This window comes from Uloborus diversus, chromosome 5 (genome assembly GCF_026930045.1).
Source record: "Uloborus diversus isolate 005 chromosome 5, Udiv.v.3.1, whole genome shotgun sequence".
Classification (NCBI taxonomy): domain Eukaryota; kingdom Metazoa; phylum Arthropoda; class Arachnida; order Araneae; family Uloboridae; genus Uloborus; species Uloborus diversus.
In genome coordinates, this window is record NC_072735.1 from 82,160,418 (window position 1) to 82,180,765 (window position 20,348).

Below are 20,348 nucleotides of genomic sequence, written 5' to 3' on the forward strand. Positions count from 1 at the left end.
TCTTCACCATACTCATTCAGCATTGCCCACTGAATAGATTTTAGCAGGGGTAGATGGGATCTAGATTACAAACATTCTATTCATTAAATATTTTACTTTTTCAAAAGCACATGAAAGAAATGATTGCAAGCTATGTTAGTATTTTGAGGTCACATGGACCAAATGAAGGAGAAAAATTTATTCTAAAAAATATTGCGAGTTTTAAATACGTTTTGTTTATTGTAAAGGACGTAAAGGAATGAATGATAATTTTAATGCTAGATGGAACCAACAATTGAAGTTATCGATTTCAAACCGTGTAATAGAATTATATGACTCACCTTAATTTGATATTGTTTGCTACAGCATTAACCAAATATTCAGTTATTGAAAATTATATCTGAATAATAAACATATCACTATGGAATTAATTATTGCTGAGAACAGCTGAACTGGAAAGAAACGAGCTAGGCGGATTACAATCCAAAGTTACAGCTTGTTGGCGGGAAAAAAAAATCGAGTAGTTGTTCTGATTTTTGCCGCTAGACGGCAAACGTTCGCACTTGCAGGAGAAGTGAATTATTATGTGACAATACATATATGTATTTAATCTGATAAGGAATTTTTAATTAAAAGTTTCAGAGCGGGTTAGATGCGGTGAAACAGTTGGAACAGTTCAATGAGAATGCCCCCCCCCTCCCGCCCCATGTAGTTACGTTTTTGCAGTGAACTATTTACTAGGGGGGGGAACAAATTCATATTTTTATAGTTTATTTTAGAGCTTTTATTTAGTGTACCTATTTTTTACGGAAGAATGATTTCTAATGGCGTTTTGAGCAGTTAAACGAAACTTTTCACCTTTTCACGACGGCCATTTTGATGACGGAAATTTTAATAACTCTAAAACTACTTGTCTTAAGAGGAAAAATCAATCTCTATTAAATAGATCTTTTAAAGCTCTTTCAGATGATACACATTCATATCACAATATACAGATCTGTAATGTAGTTCTAAGCAGTCAAACGTACGTACTCACCTTTCCAGACGGCCATTTTGATGACGTTAATTGAAATAACTCCTAAAGAATTAGTGATAGGAAAAAAAGTCAATCACTATTAAATAGCTCTTTTAAAGCGCTTTTAAATGATGTACTTTAATATCGCAATATTAAGATCCATAATAGAGTTCTAAGCAGTTAAACTAACGTACTTCTCTTAATAAGGCGGCCATTTTGATGACGTCATCACAGAGGGTTCATGACCTCTGATCAAATGCCTCCCGGCGGATTTTTGTTCTTAGATATGTACATAAGCATTGTGAAAAATTTCAGACTGGTATCCGGAAGTGAAATGTTTTGGGTATTTTTGTCACAAACTCCACGGACTATTGTATGAAATTATGTGATCTAAGTACACTATTTGTTGTTGAGCTTACAGCAGTTTTGAGGGATTAAACTTCAAATTAGCTTTTCTGGCAATTGTAAGTGCTCTTCTAAGTAAAGAGTAATGCTCGGACACATTTTCTGAGTCTAACGCTATGTCATCAAAATATGGCAGTATTTGTGGCTCATTTTCGAAAATTTCTTCCATTGCTCTTTGGTATTCTTCAGGTGTGTTGTTTAAGCTGAAAGGCAGAACACGAAATCGGTACTTATCCCAAGGTGTTGCTAATGCTGTGAGGTAGGAGCTTCCATCATCAAGAGGTAGTTGCCAGAACCCATTTTTAGCATCGAGCAAAAATGCATTGAAGGTTGTACATCCTTGCAGATTGGTAAGTAACCTCTCGGTTGCTGGAATGGGGTAAAGAGGCCTTAGAATAGCTTCATTCTAGGGTCAATACAAATTCGTAACTTTTTGGGGCTGTCAACAACAACCATGTTACTGACCCATTCTGTCGATTGTTCTACTTTAATAATTATTCCTCGTTCTTTGATATTATATAATTGTGACATGCGGTACACTATTTGGGTTCAAGTTGGTTTTTACAACTCTGTTTAATTTTCCCATTCCAGTAAAAACATCATGAAATTCTTCTAACAACTGTTAAACGTTATCATCAGAACACTTATTAGGCTTGGGTAGTGGTGGTTGAATTGTCATCCCTTGCAGTTGATATACTCGTTTGATAAGACCTTACTTTGTACAGGCATTTAGTCCTAGAATAGGGCTTGAATTTAAGCTTGTCATCACAAATTTAAACTGTTTTTTTGTTTTGGGAGTTTCACACAGAAGTTTGCAGGTGCCCAAAATAGGTACAGGATTGCAGTTATAGTCGAGGACAGGTTAGTCACTAGGATATAATTCAGGTTGAGGAGTAAATGTTTCAAACAATCTTTTGGGAATGACGTTTACTTGAGCTCCAGTATCGAGTTTAAAATTAATTAAAGATCCATTTATTTGCAATTCTTGAGCCCAGTCTTTTTCTTCTGTTCCACTCATACTGTTTAATTTTAATTCGCCAAGGTACATTTCATTTGAATTCAAATGTTTTGATTTAGGTTTATAGCTTTTGGACCGACATAGTTTTGCCCAATGATTTTTCTTAACACAACAATTGCATGTAGTTCCATAAGTTGGACATTTGCATAGCTCATGGGTATATCCACAGTTTCTACAACTGTCCCCTTTTTTTTCTGACTGCTGGTGGCTCGTGGAATGTTTTGGGGGATTTGGAGACAAAATAATTTCCGTTGATTCATTCACGGCAACTGCTTGACACTTGGACTGCTCTGCAGCTCGGCACTTGCTCAGGATTTCCTGCAATGTTTTTATTTTTCGACTTGTCTCCCTCAAAAGTCGTTCCTGTAGAGGCTTGTCCTGTAATCCATGCATTATTTTATCGCATAACATTCCCTCAGCGCTGGCTTCATAGTTACAGTCCTCTACAGCAATTTTCAAGCCGTAATAAAAATCTTGGAAGGTTGCGCCTTGCTTTTACTTGATTTCCAGAAAAACGAATGATGCGTAAATCTCGTTTTGATAATCTTGATACTGTTTATCAAATTCTTCTAAAATTTGCTGCAAGCTTACTTCTGTTGCATTCACAAGTGGCTGGATTGAAAATGTTCTATACTGCTTTTTAAGTTCATCTCTGCAAACATGTCAGAAAAGAGCTGTTTTCCTTTTTTCAGCAACTGTTGTAAATCCTGAAGATTCCAAGTAATTCGGAAAATCTTGCTTCCAAAACTTCCAGGATTCCAAAGGGTTAGCACCAGCTACGAAAATATGAAGAACTGGAAGGTTAGACGCCATGATGAATCCACTAATTGCAAATACTGATTATTTGGACGATTTACTTTGCTTCTGACACCATATTAAATAGAAATGAGTGAAATTTTCAACGATTAATCTCGACTACATTTATTATGTATAACATTTCGTTCCAGCCATGCTAGCTGCTGCTAGATGTAAACAAAGCTACCTAGTTACAGTTACAGTTCTAGTTACAGTTATCCTTGGTAGGTGCTGCTGTACAGCATGATTTAGAAAAAAAAATCAATGATGTTATCTCTAAACGTGTTTTACGTACGTGTTAAACGTACTCTCACAAAAGCTGAGACTATCTTCACATTGGCTAGGGCTCGAGCGATGGCATTTTTTGGCCGATAGGCCGATGCCGATTGTTGGCGAATTGTTCAAAGATGACTGATGGCCGATTGTTTTCCTCCAAATGGCCAATTGCCGATGCCGTTGACCGATGGCAAAAAAAAACTAACAGAAATAAATTGATAAGATTGTCAGGGATTTAAAGGATCATTGATTCATTTCACTTTACTTCCTTTCTACGAATAAGGAATTGTAATCACAAAAAAAAAAGGAAAAAATCAGATTTCGACCTAAATTTTTATTTTACGATCACCCAATTTAAACTTCACAAGTTTTTTTGGCACATCTGTACATGCATATGTACCTAAGAACATATAGATGACCGAACGATCTATTTTGAACGCCTCCTTAGTTAATTATCGCAAAGTCTCTTGTGATGGCTTCATGCGCGTAAACTTGCGTCACTCAAAAACGTTATGAAATAGTAAGTTGAAAACTCATACGTACGTAGTATCATCTAAAAGTTCGAGGACAAGTTGTTTAAAACCTTACCCTGAATAGTTCACATTACTGAAGTACATCTATCTACAAAATACTCACCTTGAACGACTATGCACTTCTGCCAACGTTGATGTGACAAAGAAATAACATAACGTTTCATCAGACTTAGCTCCGTGTGACTTTTACCTGTTCCCAGCAAAAAAGACATTTGCATGGACGCCGCTGTCTTCCGTCAGGAGAAGATAAAGCTGCATCACAGAAGGTAGCGAAAAATGGCTTCCAGGAGTGTTTCCAAGAGTTATATGAAAACTGGCAGAAGTATATAGTCTCTCAAGGTGCCCTTTTGAAAGTGGATGTGCTTAGGTAATGTGAACTATTTTGGGTAAGGTTTTATACAGCTTGTCTCCCGAACTTTTGGATCGTACTATGTACAATCTGTATAGGGTGTAGTTATGCTTCTCCTTTTTTGACTGCTGTATGATGAAAGAGAAAGAACAACAGCAAAAAATAAAAATAATAAAATAAGTAAATAAATAAAATAAAAATAAAGGAAGAAAAACAAAGAGACTGTTATTATTTAGAGACAGGCGGTGTTAATAACCAATTGTTTCTTTTTTTAAATTGAACAAATAACAAAGATTAAGGTAACATTGTAACAATGTATGGATTTAGGTACACTAAACATCGTTAAAAAACATTAAATTATGTTGTTTATTCACTCAAAAAAAAATTAAGAATAAAACTATGAAACCGTCAACAAATTACGCAATTAAAGTGGAAAGATTGCACGTAGACATTTTTTAGTCATCAAATTAAACAAAAAAGGGAACAGATAAATTACAATATTAAATCATAATAGGAATATTTTTATACTTATTTAAAATTTATGAAAGGAAAAGTTTGCATTTTTCATAAAAGCTATAACCGTGACATAAATTTTGTGAAAAAAAAGAAATAGCCACGAAAAGAGCGAGGTTCTTAAAACGCAGCCACAATAAACAAACTCAATATTTGCATCAAGTTAATAACTGAATACATATACTACTTGATCTGATGTTTTCACACGTAATATTGAACAATTTGATTGTTTAATCTTTTATGAAGCACTACAAACAAATTCAAATTAAATTTTGAAATTTAACAATAATTTTCTGAAATTTAAAAAAATTGCATAATAGAAAATCCTAAGAAACTTTTCTATAACATATTATTAAAAATATGATGAAAACGAAAATAACTTACTCATTTATTATATATATATATATATATATATATATATATATATATATATATATATATATATATATATATATATATATATATATATATATATATATATATATATAAGTTACTCACAACAGAAAAAAAATCGATCGCTATTAATGATGCAAAAAAGATGGCGCATTACGAAATATAGGTGAAACAAGTATAAGAAATACGCAAGATGATATTTCTTGACCAAAATAAATAATCGCTAAATATTTAAGAAGTGCTTGAAACGACGAGGGTGGGTTAGGGGGGTCGCCGTCTGATTTTGGAGTGACTCACAACTTTAAACTTCGGCCACATTTTTTTAGTAGAGAACCGCTACCACCAACGCCTCGGAAGAGTTTCTGAATCCACTTCAGCACTTTCGAAGAAAAAATTCAAAAGTCCCTTTGGTTAAAGAATTGTTTCCATTCAAAACGTTTTTAATCAATTTCTGACAACAATAGATAAAGCTTGAAAAAAAAATCTCTAATTTTATGAATTTTGAACAACTCAGAAGTACAACTAGAGTTTAATTTCAGAAACTGATCAATTTGGAGGAGGGGCATGCAAGTGTTCTCGGAAATACAAAAAATAATCATAAAAAATAGAGTTCAAAATAATCATAAACATTGAGCCAGGAAAACCCTTTTAAAACTTGCACCCTAGTTTGTTTTGACGTGCAGTGGCGGATTTAAAATATAGCAAATGCTGCAATTGCGCGAGAGGCCCCATAACCATACGGGAACCGTAGGAGTTACAAAAATGCTTATGATAAATGTTTTACAACTTCTGTGCTAGAGAAATAGGGCCCCAAAATGTATTTCGACGGGCCTCAAACTTGTAGCTCCGCTGAAGCAATACAGAAAAGACTGCATTACTGTGATTCATATTACAAATACAGTCGAGTCCCGACTTACGCGAGGGATGTGTTCCAAGACTCCTCGCGTAAGTCGAAATTTCGCGTTGTGAAAAAATATATGTATACAATTTTTTAAGAAGCAGATCAAATTCTTTTAGACATTTATAAACACTCCTAAAACTGCTTTGTAGCATTCCTCAACTGTACGGTACAGTTTCTTACGTAAAGAACTGAACTTATACTGTATTTAAAAAATAAAAAACTGTTATTCAACTTGAAATACGTAAGATGCACAAAATGAATGATCAATGGGAGGGAAAGACATAGAATAAAACATAGTACGCACAGTATTTAGTAATAATAAAATGTTGTACTATAATAGTACTCTAACAATAGATACAGTAACAATATGAGTTAAAAAATAAAGATAATGATGATTTATGCTTCATTATCAGATCGTTGTTCAGATCTAATACATTTTTAAATACGGTTGTTTTGCCTTTTCTTTTATAACGTTTCAATTTGTAGCAACACAGGTCCTCTTCCTCATTTCTCTAATCCACAGTACAAGATCAGCTTCCATTTTCATAACATTTACTTTGCTAAACTGCTCTGCAAGCTTCGATATTGAAACTAAGTTCTGAACTTTTACCGATATCTTTTTGTTTTGAATTTTAATTGTATACATATGGAAGATTCACTCATACTTATTGTCGCGTTACCATCGACGTTTTGTAGTTGTTCAAGCATATCGAGAATCTTAGCTTTTTTTTAATCAGAAACTTTCTTTTTCTTTCCATCTTCACGAACTTTAGATGAAGATACCATTATATTTCATCAACTTTAATATGTAAAATGAAAAAAATAAATAAATAAAAGATGCTGAATGGTTATTGGATACACTAACGCGACACGTAGACTCGTTTGATATGGGAACTTTCGCTGTCAGTGATGCTTAAAGGAATGTAATAACATTCACAAAATCAATATTTAGTTGCTAATATAAAGCTGATACTTCCTTCCAAAAAATTCGTGTTGTCGACAAAAAATTCGCGTTAACTCTAAAATTTGTTACTCATGAAAAAATTTGCGTTGTAGCCATTTCGCGTAAGTCGAATCGCGTTGTAGCAGGAGTCGACTGTATCGAAAAATTAAAAATTACCGTCGTTTCAACTGGAATCTAATAAAAAAATTTTGAAAAAAAAAAAAAGAACAGACTTCAAAATTGCTCTAAAAAGTGAAAAATAATTTTATTCTTTAAACACCATCGATAATGCTTTTAAACATATTTTTTGAAGTTGGCGCAAAAACAAAACGTAAAATCCAGTGTAACCATGCTTCGTTCATATTTTTTTTTCAGAAAAGCATCCAAAGTTACGTACGAAACATTTATATCGTTACTCAAATATGCTGTCATCAAAGCATAATGTATGTGATAGTGAAGAAACTGGGCCTGGTTAAATTTATAGTTGTATTTGAGTTATGGCTGTGAATGATTTTATCAATCGTTTTTGCGCCAACTTCAAAAATTAAGTTTAAAAGCATTATCGATGGTGTTTAAAGAATAAATTTATTTTTCACTTTTTAGAGCAATTTTGAAGTCGGTTCTATTTTTTTTTTTTTTTTTCAAAATTTTTTTATTTCATTCTTTTTAGTGTAAATGTAGGTATTTCAGAAATAGTAAGAAGTTAACATCACGAAACTTCATTTTTTTCTTAAAAATGCTCCATACTAAAAAAAAAAAAAAATTTGACATGCCTTAAACTTTAAGCGATTGACACTAAAATCTTATCTTTGTTCCTCTCTGGAAATCATGTGTAGTTAATTTAATTATAACCATTTAAGTATTGCGTTTTTCCTAACTAATTTACATTTCACAGCATCATCAAAGTTGCTCATGATGCAATCCTGTATTTTCTTACTTAGCCCCGATCATCTGTTATCGGCATAGATGATAATGATAAAAATACTACAGAGTAGTTGAGGCAAACCTAATGGTAGCATTGTGAAGGCTAAGCAGACCCTAATCACTGCATCACCTCGCTTCCAGGTTAGGTTTACCCCTACTATGGAGCAAAAGCACTGAAGAAAGGAAGATTTTGATATTTCACATAGGGTTACTATAAATTAGCAGGGTTACTAAAATAAAATTATTTGCGCCAAAAATGAGACGACAGCGCCAGATTCCCCATTATCGAAATATTCCTTGAAGAAATTTGATGCTTCAGAGAAGCCTTCATTCAAAATTATCATTACAATTACTATTAATGTTACTGCTGTATGGCACCAAACTTTCATAACAATGGGTTTCATATTTAAATCTAATAGGGAAATTATATGAAATTTATTGTTTTTTGCCCATAACTTTTTTCTAAAGGACAAATATGGTCAAACAAAGTAATGGGACCTAAGTTGAGCCATCCCCTATCCATTAAAAAAATAATCATCAAAATCGGTTCACTAGGTGAGACGCTGTGAGTGGACAAAAAAAAAAAAAAAAACATACATACCGTATGAACTGATAACCGCCTCCTTTTTGAAGTCGGTTAAAAATGAAAGAAAACCGGTTTCGCCACCTCATATTTGTTTCCATGGTCTCCGATTCGGCAATATATCATCGAATGATCGTCAGTCTGAGACGCTGTATTAGTTTAGCATTGAAATAAGTAATTAATAGCCACAAAAAATGAGTAAATAGGCTTTTTAGAACACCCGATCGAAAACAAAAAGTGAAGTTCACAACTGGAACGTACGCACACCCCACATGCGAAAATTTAGCCTTCTACAGTTTACCATTTTTGAGTTATGAATTATGAGAGACACGTACATCCAGCCGCAAGAAACAACGCAACAATTAACTTATTTGGTACCTGAATGCTGTATAAAAAACTCTTTCAGGGGTGACTAAAATAGAAATTTATACTGAAATTTAAGTAAACAATTTTATATGAAAACAATAACTCCTGTTACTTTGTATTAAAAAGTAAAACAACAAAGGTCCTTTTTTTTTTCAAAAACATCGGCCAATTCCATCGGCTTTTCGATGTTTTTTAAGGTCGATGGGTCAATGTTTCCTGCAAGTTAGCATCGGCCGCCGATGCCGATGGCTAAATTGTTGAACCATCGGCGCCGATGCATCGGTCGAGTCCTAACATTGGCAGCTCAATTCAATTTAGCACACCACTAAGAAGTTCGCAAACGGGGTGCAGCACCATCTTGTAAAGAAAAGATAAAAAGCTGTAAAGTGCCACCCCATTGCCAGAGCTTTTTTATTTATTTATTTATTTTTTTTAAATTCTTTAAGCTAGTGCCCATACTTTATAAAAGAAAAAAAGGCCACTGAATAGGCATAACTTTTGTAACAACTTTTTGTAGCTAAATAGCTTTTGCATTTGTCATAAACAATTTAGATGAAAAACAGTTCTAATAATTTTTTTTACGTAACTTAAATTTGAGATCTTTAAAATACCATATGATCCACAAATAAAAGTACATTTGAAATTAAGGAAATAAATATACAATATTTCAGAAAATTTCTTACAATATGTGAAAATCCAACAGTCAACTTTCACAGTTGGAGTAGGTAGCTGAAGTAGATCAAAATGGTAAAAACCTCCAACAACAAAATATTCACAATGATCAACAATTGTTATTTCAGGCTCTTCAGGTGGAGCTGTATTAAAATAACAATAATACATAAATAAGATAAATGTGTGTTTAATTCTACAACATAAAAAATGTTCAATAGGTTCTATCAATATTTCCTTTGTTTACCAGAAAAAAGAAATGCAATTAAATCTTAAACTAGTTTTCACAAGCATTAACAATGTAACTTAAGAAGAAAAAAAATGTTAAAAGATGATTTTTTGAAGTGCTAGTAGGGTAAAATTATAAAGTTATAAAGGGGGCTTTGAAGAAGGTTTTGCTAGTAGGGTTATAATACAGGGTCTGTATAAAAACCCTACTAGCAAAATTTCTGGTATCAACCTTGACAGATCTTGATATTATACTGACGGCATCAATATTGACGTGTTTTATACTGCATAAAGGTTGCATAAAGAGTAAAAAGCAATATTGCAATAACAACACGTATGCAACATTGCATTCATCTTAAAATACTGATATTGATATTACCTTACAATACCAGCATTGCATACATGTTGACGCCGTCAAGATGGTATTGATGTCATGCTGTCACCGTCAAGATGGTATTGATTTCATGCTGTCGCCGTCACGGTAATTAATACACAATAGAACAGGTGGATCTTCTTTGATACTTGCGTATGCACACAGTTCTTTATACCCAGCGTCCCTTGCATTGCTGGCATGTTATCTTCCTCCTTCAACCTTCGATACAGTCGATCCAGGAGCTCCACGCTGCACGTGGCGTTGCATTCTTTAGGCTTCGCTAAGTTGGTTGCTTAGTTTTTAGTGTGGAATAGTATTGTTTCAGGAAAAACTTATGAATGACTGATAACTGCATCAGTTTATTTATATAGTACTAGACAAGTCATATCACAGACGATGTGCGATCAAGGATAGGAATAGCCGAAAAAAAGGTTTTTCGTCCCTAGACTTTGAAACAAAGGACATGCAGCCCAGAATTTCGTATTATAACTTCAATCTCACGAGTAAGTTTAATTTTATTCAATGATTATGTTTGTTATTCTTTAAGATTAATTCATATGTTTTGAGCCTGGGATATTTTCAATGCTGACATCATTTCGGAAATGTACTTTATTGTATTTATTTATTTATTGCTATATTTACTTTTTAATGTGCTATAAAAACTTCCACAATAATTCCTAACTAGGTATTTTATGTCTTTATAATACAATTAGAAGCAAGAATTTAAAAAAATAAGTCAAGTATTACCCAAAAAGAAGAAACTTTCATTTTTTAAATTTAATTGCGAGTACTATTAATATCTTTGTATGAATTTCCGATCAGATGTCAGCTTTAAGAAAATATTCTTAAGCTAGAAAACTAATCAGTCTTGAAGAATAACAGAAATAATTAAAGAATGAAATTTAATTCTCGATTTTGAAGTGAAAATAATACAAATAAATAAATAGATAAAACATCTTGCAAACGTACTGATATCATACTGTCATGTCAATGTATCCCGACATTTTCCTGTCAATACATATGCGGACGAAGCCAGAGGAAACTCTGGTGGAGGTCCGCAGCGGTTCTGACGTGCAAAAAAAGTCAATACATATGCAAGATTACAAAAGCAAGATCATCTTGCCTAGACCTTGATTTAATGCTCTCATGACAACATCTTGATATTATCCTGTGACATCAATACCTATGCAGGATTACAAAAGCAGCCTACCTTGATATTTTCCTGATATTATGCTAAATACACTTTGTCAGTCAAAATTGTGGCAGCCTGCTGACAGCATAAATGGAGTAATATCACAATACTGAGGCAGCATTATTACAAGATGATTTTTCTTACATGTCAACCTTTATGCAATACGGAGGCAAGAAATTTTGCTTACTGGGAAGTAATGAAACTCATTTTTACTTTCTTCTATATCTAATATATAGAAGAAAGTATTGGATTCGTGCAAAATTTCGAATTTCGAATTTTGACGGATTCGAACGTTTTGAGGTGTGGTGAGTCCATTTCGACCACTTTTGGAAAATGTCTGTCTGTCTGTGTGTGTGTGTGTTTGTATGTGTGTGTGTGTGTATGTATGTATGTGTGTGTGTGTGTATGTATGTGTGTCACGTCTGTGTGTGACCAGTTTTTTGTGGCCGCTCTACAACAAAAACTACCGCATGAAATCGAACGAAATTTAGTACACATATGTGCCCCTATGTGAACTTGTGCCCATTAGTTTTTGGCGCGAATTCCTTCAAGGGGGGTGGAGCAATGGGACGTTTTTCGAGTTACGCGTGCTTGCTATTCCTCAGGAAGTAACTGGCGGAATCAAACAAAATTTGGTCCATATGTTGGTATTAACAGGAACAGGTGCTGATTCAATTTTGGTGTCAATAACTCAAACGGGGGTTGAGCTATAGAACGTTTTTTGTCGTCAATTGTGACTGCTGTATCTCAAGAAATAATGAACGGAATGAAAGAAAAATTTATCGGCAAGTAGCCCTTAGTGGGTATAAGAACTGATTTTATTTTTGTGTCAACAGCTAAAAAGGGGGTAGCGCAATCACCCGTTCTTTTTTTCCATTTTGAGTGCCCTATCTCAAGAAGTAATGCTACGTTCTGGTTGAAATTTGGAATATATGTGAATCCATTTGTAAACAGGCTTTGGTTCAATTTTGACGCCGATCGCTCCAAGAGGTGTTGATTTTTTTTTTTTTTTTTTTTTTTTGGCGAATAAAAATATTTTTATTAATGCAACAATAAGAAAGATAAATCGTAATGGATTGTCGTCTGCGTATTTCTCGTGATTTTAATTTTATGGAAATGATAGGAAATATTATCTCAATGATTTAAAATTTTTAACTGTTGCCATCTTATGTTTGTTAACAAATAAAATATTTGTAATTAATTCAAGCAAGGCTTTTAAAATAACTTTCAATTTTCGCTCTTTGCTTTGCTTTTGCAATAATTCAGACATTGGGATGGTCGTCAAGTTTTTGCATGTGTAATTTTGTTTTTGTTGGGAATATTGCTTCCTCGTCAAGCATGGGGAGGGATCAGAAAAAAAAAGAAAAATATAGAAGAAAGTTTTGTGATGGCCACAACATACTAGTAATTGTATGAAATGATCGGAAATATTATTTCAATGATTTAAAATTTTTAACTGTTGCCATCTTATGTTTGTTAACAAATAAAATATTTGTATTTAATTCAAGCAAGGCTTTTAAAATAACTTTCAATTTTCGCTCTTTGCTTTGCTTTTACAATAATTCAGACATTGGGATGGTTGTCAAGTTTTTGCATGTGTAATTTTGTTTTTGTTAGGAATATTGCTTCCTCGTCAAGCATGGGGAGGGATCAGAAAAGGAAAAATATAGAAGAAAGTTTCGTGATGGCCACAACATACTAGTTCCCTGATGCAACTGTAACTTTCAAGTGCACACAAACTCGTTAGGTCGGTGGTGGTTGTTACTGGTGGGACTCACTCCGATTCACAGTTGCCTGGGAGTCTTTGTTCTGGTAACATTGTTGTTATAGTGTATCTGTGTTACGAATGTCGGTTCCAGCTTCTAAATTCAGAGAACATTTGAGCAGCGTTACACGATTAAGTTCTGTGTGGAACTTGATAAATCCGCCTCAGAAACTTAAGAGATGTGTAAGCAAGCATTTGGAGATAATTGTCTATTAAGGTGCATGTGTTTTGGTGGCACAAGTGTTTCAAAGATGGCCGGGAGAGCTTCAAGGATGAATCTGAAACAGGGTATCTGTCAATCAGCAGAGCGTACACAAATGTGGAACGTTTGCATGTTGTGCTAAATTTGGACCGCCAGTTAAGTGTGAAAATGATTGCAGATGAAGTTGGACTTGATAAAAAGACAGTTCACAACATCATCGCTGAAAACTTGGGAAATGCTGGAGACATCTGCTTCATCCTCCAAGACTTCCTGTTCAATTCCGGTATCTCTGTGCTTCCCCAGCCCATATACAGTTACTATTTAGCCCCAGCAGACTGCTATCGATTCCAGAAGATGAAAACAACACTAAAAGAGCATCACTATGGAACTCTGGATGCCTTGAACACGCTAGTACAAGACTTTGAAAGGACATTCTGGAAGCAGACTACAAAGCAGCCTTCAAAGCTTAGAAGACTCACTGGGTTGAGTGTGTGCTAGGCCAAGGGTCTCATTTTGAAGAATTTTAAGTACGAGTATTAATATCTTCAATAAATTCTTAAAACACAGTTCAGTCTCATTACTTTTTATACAAATCCTGTATAATACAGTATAACTTTGATTTAACAATATCCAATGTAATGATTTACCCAATTTGACCATACATTTCACTCGACTGGATTTGACTGCATTGAATGTCTATGCTCCTTGATTTAACAATATCCTTGGTTTATTGATAACTTTTTCCAGTCCCTTGACAATCATTAAATCGAGGTTCTACTGTAGTTGAAAATAACAAAATCACTCTTCTTATAAATGAAATAATTTTAGGATAAATACAAGTTTTTGTAAAAGTTATAATTATTTTTATTGGTGTCAATATCTAGATTCACATTGTGACGTTTCGAGATAGTTGCACCTACAAGTTTAATTTCCATACATTCCCCCATACTCCCAACAATAACACATACTTCATTCAAAGAATACAGAAAACTGTTCTTACTAAAAACCATAGCCGGAGATGTTTTTTCTGAATCTACTTTTGCAGTCAATGCATTTTCTACAGCAGCAGCTAATTTGCCAGCAGCAGGTGCACTTTTCCCAAGTACTGTTTCTTCCTACGTTTAAAAAAATGAAAAAAAAAAAAGATACACTAAACAGTATGCATGTATAACAATTTTAAAAGCAAAAATACTAAAAATTAAAATACTATATAAAAACCATAACTTTTAAACTAAATGGGATACCTTATGAATGTCTTTATGCTGGCTATAATTCTCAGAATATATATCCTTCAGCAAAGTTTCAAAATAAGTTTCTAGAAGGAAAAGAAAGCAGATTTAATGTTTCTTAAAATACAATAAACACTTTTACACAATCAAAGGGAAAAAAATTATACTATGCAACATTCATTTTGTTTATTGTCATTATAAAATTCATATAAATAATGTTCTGTATGGTGTTAGAATAAATAAATATTGCAGTACATGTTGTCATTTTGAGATAAATATAATCATTAACTTTTGAATAAAACAGACTATGTGCATTTCTCATAAAAATGTCTTCATTTTTATTTTTTTGGGTCTTAACACCTGATTTTTGCTCAATACACATCATTTCTTACATGCTGGAAGTGGCAAATTTCTCACAGAAGCTAAGATTATCTTCACACTGCTGCACTGGATTGAAATTTAGCTACCAATATGAGGGTAATCTCAGCTTCCATGCAAAATTTAAAACCTCTTTTTCTGCTATGGCTGTTCCAGGTTGAAAATTCAGAACACGGATGAAACTGCAGTCTCGATGCGATAACTTGCCACTTGGTATTTGTTTGAAACATTACAAATGTTAAATGTTCACAAAAATGAGTTACTTTTTATTTTAAACAATTTAGTATCATAGTCAAAACTGTAGATCAAACTTCATTAGATTCAGCTGTTTAAGAGAAAACAAAATTATAAAAAACAGCATTAGAAATTTTATTGAATAAGGCTAACAGTGATATGATGTGAACGATAGGGATATAGGGATTTTATGATAAATGATTGTATCTAAATGATAGTGTTTGTAGTTTTAATGTGTATTATCATTGAAACTAAAGAAAAAAAAATACAATTTTTCAGCAACACAAATGATGAAAAAATAAAATTATCCATTAGAAATTGAATATATATATATATATATATATATATATATATATATATATATATATATATATATATATATATACACATATAAGATTTTAAATCAAAAAATCGATTAATCCTTAATTGTTAGAAATGCTACATGTATTTTAACCTGCTAAAATTTGTTATTTTTGATGTTACATTAGTTCTTTTCTAACAACTCTCAGTGGTTCTCTTTAATGAACACAGTTAGCGTTGATCAATATAGTTTTGAATTGCAAAATCTCCTCAGAGAGATCTTCCCTATACATTTATTATTATTATTATTATTATTATTTTCTTTTTTTTTTTTTTTTTTGAGTTTGTTCAACAAAATCAAAATAATTCAAAAAAAAAAAAAAAAAAACCTTATTGTGGCTTAAAAAATGAGCTGTCTGCATTATCAAATTGATCTGATTACAAAATTTGAACAAACCACTGATACGAAAAAGGTATGGTCTTTTTTTTTTACTTTGAAATTGAAAGAAATAGCACAGTAGTACAGGCCACTAGATGAGATTTCTCTCTATTATATACAAAAGATTTTTCTAAAAACATGTTATAACAAACACAAAAAATAGAAGCCAAAAATTGCAACTTTTTTTTTCCCTTTCTTCTTTTTCTTTTCCTTGATAACTTTTACCTGTTCAAACCTTCCCTATTAGACATGATTTTATTAACTTTGGGAAGAAGAAATAAAGCTATTTATGCCTGTAACTCCTAAGGATACAAATTGATTACTCCGAAGAAAAATAAATGCTACCTTGAGTAGGTATGTTTCCCAAACTGAAGAACTTGGGCAAAGAAGTGGCACAAAAAGAAGGAGTTGCAAAATCAAACAGAGAATGCAGAATGCGTACAGCACAATTGATACGAATCAGATCCGGGGGTAACTCAAAACTCAGCCCAATCTCTGGTAAGTCCATTCCTTTATGCCTCAAGTTTTTTGAAAGGTTCCCCCAAAGACACATGGTGATTGGTGGAATGCTAATATCTTTTTCAGGCTTGTCGGTTATGCAGTATTCTATGTTAAAAGATTCATCATTGATGTACTCATTCCCGGCCTAAAACGACATAGTAGAGTAATGTTTAATAACTGGTCAAAACAATTCTTTTAAAAAAAAATTAACAATGAACCAAAACTATACAAATTAACAAATGAAATTTCAAGGATTATTTATTTAATGAAAGTTAGTTACAACTAGAGATAAAAACAGTCAGGGAAAAAAAACAAAAAATTTCGGAATAAAACGGAAAAAAAAACGTTTTTTTTCCCCCGAAGAAGTTCATTTTTACTCCAGAAAAATTGAATTTTTTCAACTTTTCAGGAAGTTTTAAATGAAAGTTTCAGCAAAAAGTGATTAGAAATTTCTCATACTTAAATTTTGATGCAATTTCCTCCCCTACCCCTTCTTTGTATGTTAAAATACTGTCTAACTTTGATAATACAAGTTAATGCGAGAAAATATAATTTGCATATAGATAAAACATTTAATACTTTTTGCACAAAACCAATATCCTTAGTGAAGAATTTATTTTCCTTCTTAAAAAACAAACAAGCGTAACTTTAATCACAGAACTATGTTTCTGCCTATTGCGAATCAAATGTACATGGTGCGGCAACGAAAAACCCAGGCATGCAATTTTACATGTACTTTATTAAAAATAAATAAATTAACAAAACACATAAAATAATAACATGAGAATACTTTTAGCAATCGATAAATTAAAGGGTTTCAAACTGGCCGCCTTTTGAAGTAATACAGAGGTGCAACTGCTTATTGAAATTTTCATTCAAAGACCGCAAGTCCTTTAATCAATCCTATTCCCTATAAAGCAACTGGTTTAGTGAATTCAAAACTATGTGTAGTTTAGGGTAGACCTTGGAGTGTTATCGGTCAAATTACCCCATCTTACAAACTACTTCTCTCGTGAAAATACAATGATTTCATTGAACTCGCTTTTAGATGAACTGACAATTAACTAAAATGTTCACTGTCCATTTTTGTACACTTTCCGGATATCGACTATCATTTCCAAGTCACTTGAAGCGACATACTGCATCAAATACCGTTTGCCGAGGCACAACAAGCCAACAAACTGTTGTTCTACTTGGTTAAACAACTTTAAAATGACAGATCTTTTGCTTAAAATTCTAAGAAAACAGAAAAACAATACAAAATTGCACTCATTTTATTGTAAATTATTTTCCAATTAAGTGAGAGACAAAAATAAATACGACACTCATTAAGATGAAATTACTTTACTTCCATTTGATGATGCAATCTTAGTCTGATTTTTTTTTTTTTTTTTTTTTTTTTTTTTTTGCTTTTGCCACAACCTGTGTACTGCCGTGCTAAGCACAAAAGTGAGCTCAAGCAGAGATACTGTGTTTCAAAGTTTGGCTCTTCCATATATTTGATTCAGATGTTTTTGCTTTTTTTTCCCCAGAATTTTTTTAAAGAATAGTTTCTGATTAAATGACCCTAAAACATTTTATTAATTAAGTAAAATACGAAACCGAGAAAAACTTGGTTATAATAACTCAGTTTTGTTCAAAAGTGCAGGTATGATTACTTTTACGACTGTGCTTAGCACGGCCCTATGAGTTAACTGAAACTCTGGTTTCAGTTTCGGTTCAGCTTTAGAAACCATCACGCAGTTTTGATTTGGGGTTTCTGTTGGAAAGAATACCCAAATTAGTTTTGATTTCGACTTAGACTGGACTGGACTGGAAAAAATCATAACTCACTAGCTTTCATTTTCAGACAGCAAAGTTACATTGTAAGGAAGAGAAATCATACTTATTTTTCTTTCAAACAATATCAATCATGTTTGATAGTCAAAAATTACAATTATTATTTCAAGTTTCAAAGGCAATCTAAAATAGAAAATGTAATTCTTATGATTAGACACACCTTACCCAATATCATTGGTTGAATGATGACTTCACTTATTTCTGGTGACCAAGAAAGCTATCAGTTATAAAAAAAATATATATCTAATTAAACTTACCTTTATGTGTATTTCTGTTAAGCAGAAAAAGAAGATGTGTAGATTGCATATATTTTTTGATGCTTAACCCTTTATATCTTCAATGAAACACACAGCTAGTAAGAAACCCTATTTTTATTCATAAAAAATCAATTTTTTCATTTTTTCAAATTTTCCCCGAAAAAAACGGCAAAAAACCTGTTTTTTTTCACCATTTCAAAATTTCCAGAAATTTTACATCTCTAGGTACAACACATTGCTTAACAGGAGCATAAATTTATGTGTATGGTTTATTGCATAATGTTAGGATTTTGCCTCTTATGCCAAAAGACAAGGTGCAGAAAATATTCATCTAGTTTCATGTTATTTGCATCACTACCTCAAGATAAGCAGTGAAAAGTCCTTTTAGGATATATCTCATTAATGCTTAAAAAAGCTAATAAGGATAATTTCTAATTATACATTTGAAAATGAATCAATTAAATTTACAGAACCCATTAGGGACGCCATAACTTCAATTGAACAGGAAACTTTGCTATAATCCTTTTGTGCACCTACAGATTGGGGACAGTGCCCTCTAGAATGAAAGTGGAAGTTAAGAAAAATAATTTAAATAATACATGAAACTTTCTTGGACCAAATATTTTGAAGATAATTAAGGACTTTAATTTAAGATAAAAGTTTATATTTTAGATTAAAGTTTTGAAGCGGCCAATTTAAGCATGATATGCATGAATTTATTAAGTATGAAATTTTTTTAATCTGAAGATTTAAGTACTCTCTCCTAAAAAAAGAAAAAGTACGTAATAAAACACTTATGACTCGTCAGGTTTCAAAAAAAAAAAAAAAAAAACAATAATAATAATAATAATAATAATAAAATCATGATAAATAACACACTTACCATCAAAAATTCAAAAGTAGCAATGTCTATTTTACTTCGCATCATAAACTGCAAGTTTTTTATGCTCTGGAAATGAAATAATAGGTGGTAAATGTGCATAGGTTACAATAAAAATAGATTTCTGATTCTTAACTATTTGTGTAAGTTTTAAATTGCAATAAATATATCTACCGCTTTAAATTCCAAAATTAAACTTAGTTATTTATTTAAAATAAGTTAAAAGTATACCAGGATCAATCTATAACTGAGTCATAAAATCATAAGCACAATGATGTGTATAAATAATAGTTCCATTGTTTAAGACTAAAGCTCATTTTATATTTTGTTCTTATTCAAAGCTTAAGAAATATTGAAAAAAGTATCGTGAATTTCCCGTCAAAATAATCATTCTTAAAGAAAGAGAATGGCAAACCAAAAATTCTCGAACAAATTAAACGCAACACCTAAAATCCAACAGAAAAAGAAAGAAGATAAATTGCCAAATAATAGTCAAAAGGGAAAATTTTCATCTCAAAACAAAAACAAAATTTCATTTAGTCACAGTCGAGAAAAAAAAAAAAGTGGCAAACCTTCTGAGATTGGGCAAACGATAAATTTTCTCAACATAAAATTTCTATTCCATTAAGCTTAATAACACTTTTCATTTTTTTCCCAGTGATTTTACAGCCTTTTTTTGGGGGGAGGGGGAATTCCATGGAAATGAATTAACCTTATGCATGGGTGGTGACAGGAACTGGTAAAAAACGTTTCCTGACATTTCCCCGATTTCCCTGATTAAGATCACCAAATTTCCCTGATTTATGTTATCAATGATATTCTTCTCATTATCAATGATTTCCTTTCTTTGCCCTACCTGAAAAGCATTG

The 20,348-nt window shown here is 32.4% G+C and overlaps 1 protein-coding gene across 1 annotated transcript in view; it reads right to left on the reverse strand.

Moving 5' to 3' along the window:
* LOC129222374 (dynein axonemal intermediate chain 7 homolog) overlaps window positions 1-20,348 on the reverse strand; it is a 74,638-nt gene that overhangs the window by 37,077 nt on the left and 17,213 nt on the right. Inside the window, exons 4-8 of the mRNA XM_054856870.1 lie at window positions 19,483-19,548; window positions 16,348-16,648; window positions 14,667-14,737; window positions 14,423-14,537; window positions 9,677-9,808 (exon numbers count right to left, since the gene is read on the reverse strand). Coding sequence (XP_054712845.1) covers window positions 9,677-9,808; window positions 14,423-14,537; window positions 14,667-14,737; window positions 16,348-16,648; window positions 19,483-19,548 — 685 coding nt within the window. The remainder of the gene's footprint in view (window positions 1-9,676; window positions 9,809-14,422; window positions 14,538-14,666; window positions 14,738-16,347; window positions 16,649-19,482; window positions 19,549-20,348) is intronic.